Genomic DNA, 12,309 nt, shown 5'->3' with positions numbered 1-12,309 from the left:
GTCTGTCATTCATGTTGATCAAACAACAAAAGATAAAATCTCTCATTGCTCTTGACTAAATCACTTTTGTAACTTTAAGAAATACTGTATGTATTTAAGTTACACAGTGACGAATATGCAGTGTTTTATATATTTGAACACTTTACAAGAATTAGGAAATTTTTACAATATAAAACATAAACTGCAGGTTTTTGTCCTATTGCTTGTAACTGGCTTCTTATTCTTATTTAATCATTGACTAATTACTTGTCTTCAGTGAGCTTGAGTTTGGTGACAAGAATTATGATATTTCTATGGAATCCTGATATCAAAAAGCCAAAATAACTATATTGTGATATATATTGTTATCATGAAATAAAATTACTCATATCATAATATATGATTTTGCCCACCTCCTAGCTTGATGGATAAATTCTCATATACTTAGACTGAAGGAGGGTCTAGAAACTTTCACAGACTTTGACCAAGTGTTCTTGAGACCTCTTTTACCTGGTGTCTAATTGTCCACAAAACATAAGACATATACATAAGACCTTAAATTTCTAGAACTAACTAACTAGCTATTGTGTATATTTCTTCTCTACAGGTTAGATACCAACAGGTTGAAAAAAGATGGCATTTCTGAAGGGTGAGATTAGCTTTGTCTTCTTCCTGTGGGCTTCCCTCCTTTATGTAGCACTGATGTCCCTTCCACTGGGGGCAGAGGCACCAAAAAGAAGTCAGTACATCTGGAAAACGGGTGAGTTACCAATATTTCCAACAGCTTTTTCTTGGGCAACAGAATGAAATTCATTTATGTGGCCCCTAGCTGAATTATGAGTGTTTTTCTACCATGATTACTTGTTTCTGTCATCATTCACTCACTGTCATGTTGCAACAGTACAAACCTGTATAACCACCATACAACAACATAAAACAAAAGGGGAATTTTTGAAGAATATGGCCACTATTTTCCACATGAAAGCAATTCATTGAAAAGATATCACTCAAAAGATTTGTTCAGATACATCTCTCATAGGGAGCTAAGGCTTTCCATGAATGTCTAAAATGTGATCTTTTGTCAAACCAAAGCAATCATATGGCTTCAGTAGACTTAGGAATATAGCACACAAGATACTTTTATGTCATTTTTTGATCCTGACACCCCAGTTCTCATTTGCTTTTAAGAATGGCCAAGATCACCTTTCTGAGCTCTGCAGAAGAAAACAAAAGTGACATCATTTTCATTTTTGCATTAATTGTTTCTTTAACAGTGCACAGGATAATTCTTCACAAAGACAAAAATGCAATGATTATTTCAAGGTTTTGAGAAATGCAAAACACACAGCTTGTGTTTGTAATATCTATCCACAGAATGAGCCAGAGAATTCTGACACATGTTTGCCGTTTCTCTGTGGTCAGATCCAGTATAAGAAGTCACTTATTAGGATTGCATAATCAAATGTGTGAATGACAGTGTTTGGTACAGTACAGGCAGCTGAGAAGCAAAGTAATGCACATTTCTCTTCTGCATTTGATAAAGGAGAACAGAAGTGGTATATAAAAAATGGTCCAGGTTGGATATTGATCCTTGTTGTCGCAGATCTTGGATCAGCAGGCATGTATGTACAGCACTTCAGAAAACTGTGAGACCATCTGCCTGTGTTATCTGTGAAGTCTGATCAATTTTATATCCAGCTGGAGTTGCACGGAGAATTCCTCATGTCGCCATGGCAACAATTGTTAAGTGTGAGATTGACAGCTCGCAAAGAACAGAAGATTATTACTTGGCCTATTAATGCTGTCCGGCGCATCCAAGCTACTGTGAGCTTGCATTTCAAGATGCCGCAATTAAGCACTTCTCCAAAACTTGTAAAAAACATCCAAAATATGGCTGTGAGGAAGTTAGAGTAGGAAGTTCATATGAGGAAAGTGTCATTCTCAATAAATAAATACAGAAATGATTATCCCTCAGTTCCCTATCTGTCAGTCACTACGAGTTATGTCGAACGACATATGGGGTCTCACTTGGGAGGCCAGTCTTCTCTGAGTTTAAGAGAAAACGGCAATGAAAATTGGCTAGTGGATTTTGCATGCTGAGCCACTCCCCGTGCCTAGTGGACGACAACGTGGATCCACTCATTCAGATTTTTGCTTTGGAGCCGAGTGGTTGTATGAAAAGCTGTTATACTCCACAAAGCCATTCATCTGCTGTGTGTTGGGAAGCTGTTCTGGTTGGCTTTACGGCATGAACAGCAGTGTCCCTTTCAGCGATGAGTGCTCGCGGCTGGTCAATTGGTTCTCGATGTAGAGCACGGCACACAACCACGTTTTGCTCTGGTTCCTTTCTTCCCGGATGTGCATGTGGAAGTGACATAGTCGTGGATGGCCCCTTTTACGGCCAGAAGCTGCTCGTCTCCTTCCTCCGTCCTCACTACCCTCAAAGGTGGGTCAGCTAGGGGGTGCGTCGACATTCCTCAGGAGGAGAGTGCGATTGCTGTGCACCTGTGCCCGCAAAACGCCGCCACTGGGAGGAATAGTCCACGTCTCCCGTCCAAGGCCTGTAAGCTGTCAGCGGCTACCGCTGCCTAAGCTTGCAGTGCTGCGGGCCAAGCTGCCTCTGCCCTGCATGCCATGGCAATCCTGCAAATTTACCAAGCCAAGTTTTTAACAGATGTACGAGGGTAGAACCGACCTGTGGTTGATGCAGGAGCTGCGCACGTCAACAGTTCTTCGAGGCTGGCAGGAGAGTGGCGCCCCCCGTGTCACATCTGGCCGCAAAATCCTCTAAGATGACAAAGCGGCCCTGACACAGGCAATTCGGAGATGTGGGAGACTGCTCTTCAGGAGCTGGCGGAGACAGCACCACTCCCTCCCCCGGAGGAGGTCCGGGTGGAGAATTTTCAGTTTTCTTTTCTTTCTGTTCCGCAGAATTTTCAATAAAAGAGCAATTTCCCTTTCCTCCGAGTTGCAAGGCTTGTGTGTTGACAATGAGCGACGCACTGCCTCCTCATTCTCACCCACGACGCCCCCTTTTGCCAGTGGCCAAGAGGTCGCGGTTTGGAGATGCAATACCTCTCCATGCATCTCTGGCCAGTTCCTCCGGGAACACAGGGAGTTTTTGCTGTGATGACTCAGAACGCGATGCTTTCAGGGCCATCCAACACAACTCCCCATCACTGCACTGTCCCGACTGTCCCTTTGGTGCCACTTGTACAGAGTGTGGGGGCATGGCTTGCGCTGCCCAACCCATCGTGTTGGCTCATTCAGACGGTTCGACTCAATTACGCGATTCAGTACGCCCAGCGACCTCCCAAGTTCAATGGCGTTCTCGAGACTTTGGTGGCAGTCCGGGCTGCCTCTGTCTTGCATGAGGAGATTGCTGTCCTGTTGGCGAAGGATGCAATTGAGCTGGTCCCTCCAGCTGAGATGAGGAGTGGGTTTTACAGCCCTTACGTCATCATACCCAAGAAGAGTGGTGGCCTTCGACCTATCCTGGACCTGCAAGTCGTGAATTGGGCACACGTCTCACCAGAGGGCGTGCCCAGTCGGTGCTGAACTGCCTGTGTTCCTTCAGAGGCAGAACAGTGGTACCACTGAAACATTTTCAGAGGCTACTGGGACATATGGCATCCGCAGCCGCAGTCATGCCGCTTGGATTGCTTCATATGAGACCACTTTAGCACTGGTTACCCTCCCGAGTCCCGAGATGGGCATGGCACCGCAGTACACATCGTGTCACCATCACACTGATGTGTCACCGCCTATTCAGCCCCTGGTCAGACCTTGCCTTTCTACGGGCTGGGGTGCCCTTAGAACAAGTGTCCTGGCATGTTGTTGTCACGACAGATGCCTCCAACATGGGCTGGGGCACGACGTGCAACGGGCAGGCAGCTTCAGGGTCCTGGACAGGACCTCGACTGCATTGGCACATCAACTGTCTGGAGTTGCTGGCAGTGCATCTAGCTTTACGGCTTCAAGTCGCTGCACGCTGTCCACATTCCAGGGGAGTTCAATCGTGCAGCCGACGTGCTCTCACGACAGCTCACTTTCCCTGAGGAATGGCGACTCCATCCTCAGACGGTTCAGCTGATCTGGAGTCAATTCGGAGAAGCCCAGGTAGACCTGTTTGCTTACCACGAGTCCTCCCACTGCCAGCTGTACTATTCCCTGACCCAGGCCCCCCTGGGCACGGATGCACTGGCACACAGCTGGCCTCGGGCTCTACGCAAGTATGCGTTTCCCCCAGTGAGCCTGCTCGCACAGACACTGTGCAAGGTCATGGAGGACGGGGAACAGGTCCTGTTGGTTGCACCTTACTGGCCCACCCGGACCTGGTTTTCGGAACTCATGCCCCTCGTGACAGCCCCTCCCTGGCGCATCCCCCTGAGGAGGGACCTGCTCTCTCAGGGGCTGGGCACCATATACGTGTGGCTTCTAGACGGGACGCGTCAGACCTAGGTGATCTGTCACTGGTGGTGGTGGACACTATCACTCTCAGCTCCCTCTACAAGGCAGGCCTATGCTTTGAAGTGGAGTCTGTTTATGAATTGGTGTTCTTCTCACCGAGGGAAGGCTGTCTCCAAGCAGAGGTTGGCCCACTAGATAGTGGATGTCATCACCTTGGCGTACCATTCCCAAGGCGAGCCGTGCCCCCTAGGGGTGAGGGCTCACTCCTCACGGAGTGTTGCCTCCTCCTATGCATTGGCGCACGGCGCCTCTCTGGCAGACATCTGTCGAGCTGCGGGCTGGGAGACACCTAACACCTTTGCAAGGTTTTACAACCTTCGTGTAGAGCCAGTTTCTTCCCGTGTGTTGGGTAACAGGTAATTGGTGGGAAGAACTGGCTCAGTGTCACGCTTGCTGCACCATTCCCCCTCACACAGGGATGCGAGCGCCTTTTTTCTCCCAGTAGAGTTCCCTGGTTGGCGTACCCTGGTCGAGCATCCTCCAGCACCCTCAGTGGTCAGACTTGGCCGAGCAGCACTCTGTCAGTCTTTTCTGGCAGCTGCTCCATCCCTACTCTAAGGTAGGACCTGCCTCAGAGACCCATTCCATATGTAGTACTGCCCCCTGGGTCAGTCCATATCAGTATCTCCACATGTCACCTCCCTACGGGTAGGATCTGGTCTCCGTAGCGACCTTTTCCTAGGCTCCCTTCCCCATCGTTCTGCCTAGCTGAAAGAACAAATAGGAAAGATTTAAAGCAATCTTTCACTGAAGGTTGAAATCCCTTCCAAATACTTTTTGTGGACAGAACAGCAGCATGGCCTTCTCCAGCAGCGATGTACTCACCCTTTTGGTCCCCTTCGGTACCAAGGTCAGTGAATTTGGGCTGGGTCTTTGGGAAGGTTACGACCTTAGCATATCTTTTGTGACATGCCACGGCTTGTCGACAATTGCAGCTCCACAGGGTTGTGAAGAAGAAGGTGACAAAAGTCGAAAATTCTACTTTGACATCACAAGAATAAATTGTATTGTTAAATATATTCAAATAGAAAACACTTATTTTAAACTGTAAAAAAGTTTTCAGAATAATACTATTTTTACTGTAAATAAATAAATACATAAATGCAAACAAATGCAGCCTTGGTGAGCATAAGAGACTTCTTTCAAAAACATTTAAAAATCTTACTGACATTTTGTTTTTAGCATGTTTATATTTCAACAGAATTAATTATATAAAAAAAATACATAAATACATATGTTTTTGTTTTAAAAGCCACCAACTGACAGTTTATTTTAAAAGGTTGACCCCCTTACTGTAAAATTCAAACACTGGATGGATGGATGGATGAATGTATCAAAAGGTGTCAAGTGCTGATGAAGGCAACTGTAAAAATGCTTTATGGACAAAGTGGTGATGATAAGGATGTAAAAGTTTCGTCTGAAGTGGTGGTCAGGTCTCAGAGACTCTGAGAGAGTTTCCTCACTTGCTGTGTGTGGATCGAAGAGCAGCTCTGCAGGGCCACGGGGGTGATGATTCCTGGAATGTAAAATCGATACTGGTTTCATCCTGAAGGAGTGGGTCCACTTTCGTACTGTCCATGAAGAAACGCTCATTTGTCCACCTACACACTTGCTTTTGTACTCAAGGTCTAATTTTCTTCACCTTTGTGTGTGTGTGTGTGTGTGTGTGTGTGTGTGTGTGTGTGTGTGTGTGTGTGTGTGTGTGCGTGCTTAATTTTGTTCAGTTTCCCTGTTCTGGAAATGAGAAAACTGTGCAGGCAAAAAAGCAAATTCTTAATTTTAAAGCACTCTGGTGGCTTGAAAACCTCATTTTGAAGCAGTTTCCCTGGAGTTCTTCTATCTGACGTCACAAGCTGGACAGATAATGACACTGTCTCGCAAAACAAGCAGGTGAAAATTAACCTTCAAGAGAGAGATGAAGACGGCTAGCTTAAGGTGGTCTCAAAGCTAACAGACATGTACTAAAAGCCATAAAGGCGCTTTAATGCAGGAATTACTTTCATGCATCAGCCACATTCAGCCTTTTCAGCTACACTCTTCATACATAAAATGCAACTCACAAGTGCCTTAGGATTCACTTTATACAGTGAAAGCCCTGATAACACATCACCATGATGTTAAAAAATACACAATATATTATGGTTTTTGTTTGTTTTACATGGCATGAACAGAACCAAGAATGAAATATGACTGCCCATATGATAAAACAGTGGTGACCTCTCACTCTATAAACATTTTTGAGCATATGAGAAAAAGAAAAAAGAGAGAGAGAATCTTTTTCTCCTTTTTCAATTAATCTTTTTTCTATTGTATGAAAATGCCCACAGAAAAGAACTGAGCACTTCTTCAGCAGTGAATATTGAGCTTCAATTATCCATTTTTCTTTTGTGTTCTGTTTAATTCATCAGTTTCTGTAAGTACTAATTTCTTTCATTCTTTTGGTTCAGTTGATTTACTGGGTGAACGAGGAGAAACCAGCACCATGTACAGATGTACACACACTCATAGAGCCTTTCAGAAAATTATAGCTGGTGGTCATGAGATGAATAGGATTCCTGTTAAATCAAAAGTCATTGTTCTCATAGTGGAGTTCTCGTTCACAAAAGACTATCAAAAGGTTGGAATTACATAGAGACTAGAATGGATAATTGCATTATCTTTATGACCTTTATCTCTAAATCTGGGTAACTACATTTCTTTCTTTCATACTTAAATAGTAGCTCCAAATTGTATACATTTATACATTTACACATACATTCACAGGAAATGCATTTATACTTATATCAATAGAGTTTAGTGCTTTGGGCTCTATTGATTTCCATTTTATGGACAAAAAGAGAAAGTAAGTCATGCAGGTTTGGAACGATACATTTTGGATGATGGTGCCACACTTTAAAATTACAACAAGCAAAATGCTTTGCATTGCAAGTTTTAAATAATAAAACAATAGATACATTGCTCAAAATGAAAGTATACTTGAACGTTTCAGTTGTCAGATGTTATTAGAACATGTTCATACAATAGTTAATGTAATGAACTGTATTTGCGAGGACACCTGTGTACCCTGACAGTAAACTCACATCATTCATGTTTTACATTCAAGCAAACAAAAATATTCCACAGAATTGTTGCTTTCCAGAGCAAGATCCAAAGCTTTTCACATTTAAGATGTCAGAATCCACCAGTCCTAACCCCAGACTCCAACCGAATTGTGACAGGCCAAAAACAGCTCCATTTCCTTTGCTAAAGCATTTGTGATAGGCAGAAAAGCACTGTAATTGCATCTGTGACCATCAGCAAGTAATTAATCTGTCATGTGCCCTATTGTTTCACCCAGGATGCATCCAAAAAGTGTGTGAGTGTCAGACTAGAACATTTCTTTATGCTGTTGAGGGAGGATTTTGCCGTCTCCAGAGACCTCTGGGTCAGGAAATGTGTTTTCTTTGTTTTTAATGTGTAAACAACACTAATGGCCCTGACACTTTCAGACATCATAAATACATAATTTGATCTCTTTCAGCATAAACAGTGGTTGAACTGTTGAGTCATGCTGTGTAGCATATGTACCATGCACTTGTTCATTTGCAAGGCACGGTAGCCAATCTCCAGTTACACTAAACTCTCTAATTCAGCTAAACAGAATGTGATTTGGTTTAGCATTGCATCTACTCTTAGTCATCTATTTTAACATGCTACAAATATAAAACATTTTAACATAGTTGTGTAGCATAGCGTCACGGCATCTAAATAGCAGTAGCATCTAAATTCCTGTAGTCACATTAGTTACTGACCTAATATCTGGTTTACACAGATAATATTTTTAATGTATAATACATTAATGTTCAGAATTTTTGGGGTCAGTAAGAAGTATTTTTTGTTGTTTGTATGTTTGTTTGTTTTTGTTTTTTTTAAAGAATGGAATATTAAGCACTGATGTAATAAATTTAACAAAAACAACATAAAAAACACATACTATGCAAAATGTTACAAAAGTTTTTTTTTTTTTTTACAAAACTTTTATTATTTATTGAATAATCATATATTGCAGCACTAAAGTATTAGCAGCAGAACTGTTTTCAACATTGATAATAATAAGAATCAGCATATTAGAATAATTTCTATAAGATCATGTGACAGAACTGGGGTAATGGCTGCTGAAAATGATGTTTTGCCATCACAGTAATAAACTATATTTAAATTTATGTTAAAATAGAAAACAGTTATTTTCATAAGTTTTGAACAAATAAATGCAGCCTTGTTGAGCATAAGAGACTTTTTTTTCTTTTTTTTTTTTTTAAGTGCAATTACTGTGGAATTGTAAAAAGGGTACATATAAATAACAATAATGTACTAAAAACGGAAAAGATTTTTCTTTGTATTTTTCACATACAAACAACAACATTCACATGGAGTCGTGAAAGTGACTTAATGCTGTATTATGTATGCCAGGCCAGTAGTTGGTGATGTCCCTTTGTAAAGAACCACTATGCAAACACATAATAGTTCTAAGAATGAGCGTGATCTAGTTTCGTTGATTGCTGTTGTTTGCAGTATATACATGGTAAAATCATTGCACTAAAGCACTAAAAAACTTTCCACAGCTTTCCACATATTTTATAGGCTGGAGAAGACTTCATCTCAGAGTATGCAGCTAACAATGCTAAGGTCACAGGTTAGATTGCCTGGGAATGCATGTGCTGATGAAAATGTATAATTTTGCATTGTTTAAAGTTGTTTTGGACTAGAAGTATCTGCCAAATGCAAAAACAATAATAAAAAAAAAATTGGAAAGAGACCAATAGACAGAGCTGTTTTCAACATGCTGTAGTGAGGTGATACAGCAATAGAGTGCTGTTGTTTGCCGGAGGTCTTTATAATGGAAGTACAGCCACTGAGGAATCCCACCATAGAGGGAACTCTGGGAGGCTTGTGTGTTGTGGGTGATTAAAGCTTTTGAAAGTTTGAATAGCGGAAAATAACCTGTCTTGGGTGTGTTTGAACCAAAGCATCTGATTGGTGCTAATGAAAAATATCTAGCAGTGGAGGCCGACGGGTTTTGCCTGGGGCAAAAAAAAAAAAAAAAAACCTGCGGGAATGAAAACCAATTTAAATTTTCACTCAAAATTTGCTTTTTCCAAGTTAATAGAAATTGATAAAGTGGATTCTCCCAGTTAAGATATCCGAGTTCAAACTGTATCTCTGTCTTTGTGCTGCCAAAATTGAGTAAAACCACTCCCAATCTTGCCGACCTGGGAGTGACCTCATCCCATCTCACAGCTTTAAGTTGCTGTGACACCATGGGACAGGGTCCTGCTCGTATCTTAGTTCTGTTTCTGTCCGCCTGCCTGCTGCATTTCAATGATGGCCACATGAGAGACGGAGGGAGATAGAGGATCAACTCCCCGTGAGACATACAAGTCAGTCTGAAAGTTGGAAGAAGCTTGTCACAGCTGTGATTGTGTGTGTGTGTGTGTGTGTGTGTGTGTGTGTGTGTGTGTGTGTGTGTGTGTGTGTGTGTGTGTGTGTGTGTGTGTGTGTGAGACTTCCAACAAAATGTACTTTCAAAAAATATTCGGATTCTTTAGAATTTCAGTGTTGTTGCATTAGATATCAAAATATCAAACCAAGAGGCATTTATTTATTTTAATGACAAATAGCACACTTTTCACAAATTTGCTGCACTGCAAAAACACTTTCTGATTGCAAAATATGTTCATATTGTAATGAGGTGAGCGCTATGTGGTTACTCTGGTAAGGATGTGAAAACTTTCATATTACATATTGCAATTACTGTGGAATTGTAAAAAGGGTACATTTACTGTACATGACAATAATGTACTAAAAACTGAGAAGATTTTTCTTTGTTTTTTTTTCACATACAGACGACAACGTTCTCAAGGAGGTGTGAAAGTGACTTAATGCTGTATTATGCCAGGCCAGTAGTTGGCGATGTCACTTTTTAAATAAGCACTAAGCAAACACATAATACACATGCATATGACATCAGCATTTTCACAAATTCACATTTTTGTAATTTACATGGAGACAATAACAATATTATTTTGAAACCCATTTTCAAAAGGTTGCTTTTCAGGCTCCAAAAACATAATTGTCATCTAAATGAACAATAAAGATTTTCTAAAAAAAAAAAAAAAAAAAAAAAAAAAAAAATTCTTACTTTGTGGGATATTTGTTATCATGATCATACTTCAAAAAAATAACAATTAATGATAAATTGTTTTCTTTATTGGTTAAAAGAATGTCTGCATATCATAAAAACACAAGGTCTTTATGTTTTTGGAAATAAATTAATACATTTTATTCAGCAAGGATGCATTAAATTGTAAGTATATTTCTTTTGAACTAGCTATTCACCAAAAAATCCTGAAAAAAAGCAATATATTAAAAAAATAATAATAAAAAATAGGAAGCATTGTTTTCAACAATGATAAAAATAAGAATTGTTTCTTGAGCAGCAAATCAGCATATTAGAATGATTTCTGAAGGACTGTATGATACTGAAGACTGGAGTATTGCATCAAAGGAATAAATTACATTTTACAATATATTAAAATAGAAAACAGCTATTTTATAACACTCACAATATACTGTTTTTACTGCATTTTTTTTTTTATCCAATAGCCTTGGTGAGCATGAGATTTCAAAAACATTAAAAATCGTACCAACTCCAAAGTTCTAAATGTTGTAAAAGTGTAAATCAAATCAATATATAATCTACTTCATAAGGATATGAAAAAATAATATAATATAATATAATATAATGGATATAGATCTGCATTTCTGGTAACATGGTTTACTATCTTCCAGTAGAAAGGTAGAGTAAATGTACCACTCTTCAGAGTTAAAAGCTTCATATTTTCCTTGTTTTTTCCATTTTCTCCCCCAAAAATGTCACTTCAGACAGAGAACAACATAACAACTAAAAAAATCTCTTTCCTGGCGCTTTTTCTCTCATCGCCTCAGTTCAAAGCGATTATTCCCACATCTAAAGTCTTTAATCAGCATGCCATCCATCAGAATCCTGATTAGCCGGGAGATCTCTGTGGGACAGGCCTCTGCGGTTAAAGTTTTACCTGAACCCCCTGCCTCTGAGTAAACTGATATTTGAGTAAGGAGGATGAGCGCACGAGCAGTAATTAGCAGGCTGTGAGGACCGACAGTCTAATGATCAAATGTGTGTTTGGCTTTTTCTAGAGGGGTCTGGCTGACCTCGGTGCTCATACAGTACTGATGTCACCCCATATGGCTCTGTCACATGGTTTTTGTCTGCTCCGTTGTGCATTAGGTGCCATTTGGAGGATGGCAGGTCTCTTTTGGTGACCTCACCAGTGGTGTGATGAGCAGAACATGGTTTTTGACATCCCCTGAGGAATAGCAGCAATGATGTCAGACTTTTACTGTGTGTTTGAAGCATCTGCTCCCTCTGCCTTTCCTCTCTCTGTTCCCATCGCTTCTTTTTCTTTCTGTCCCCTCATTTCTAATAGGGGATAATGGAAGCAGTTGTAACAAGTGGCCTTTGAATTGAAACATTTATCACTAGGTTGTCAGGTAAAATTTAACATGAGTGATTACAAAGGATGTTTTCATGGCTGTGAGGTCAGAAACAACTGTAAAACTAGTTATAAGTTTAGGCACATATAGAATTATTACTATACTGAGGAAAACAGTGTTCAGTAGTGTTAAAACATTGATATTATTACTCTGAATTATGGCTTTGTTATATGTTCTTTTTTAAAATACATTTTTGGGACGTGTACTTTTTTTCATAGTTTTATAGGAATATTTTAGGTATAGATACTCAAAAATGTCAAAAAAAATGTCAAAAATGAAAAATAAAAT

At 40.5% G+C, this 12,309-nt stretch overlaps 1 protein-coding gene across 1 annotated transcript in view; it reads left to right on the top strand.

Moving 5' to 3' along the window:
• The window catches only part of LOC109054567 (thrombospondin type-1 domain-containing protein 7B-like), a 54,087-nt gene that overhangs the window by 13,544 nt on the left and 28,234 nt on the right, over positions 1–12,309 (top strand). The window contains exon 2 of the mRNA XM_042733912.1: positions 587–739. Within this exon, the coding sequence (XP_042589846.1) occupies positions 613–739 (127 nt within the window). The 5' untranslated portion in view covers positions 587–612. The remainder of the gene's footprint in view (positions 1–586; positions 740–12,309) is intronic.

This window comes from Cyprinus carpio, chromosome B11, assembly GCF_018340385.1.
Source record: "Cyprinus carpio isolate SPL01 chromosome B11, ASM1834038v1, whole genome shotgun sequence".
Lineage (NCBI taxonomy): Eukaryota > Metazoa > Chordata > Actinopteri > Cypriniformes > Cyprinidae > Cyprinus > Cyprinus carpio.
The sequence above is the reverse complement of the archived record's forward strand: the minus strand, read 5'-3'. Positions and strand labels throughout refer to the sequence as shown.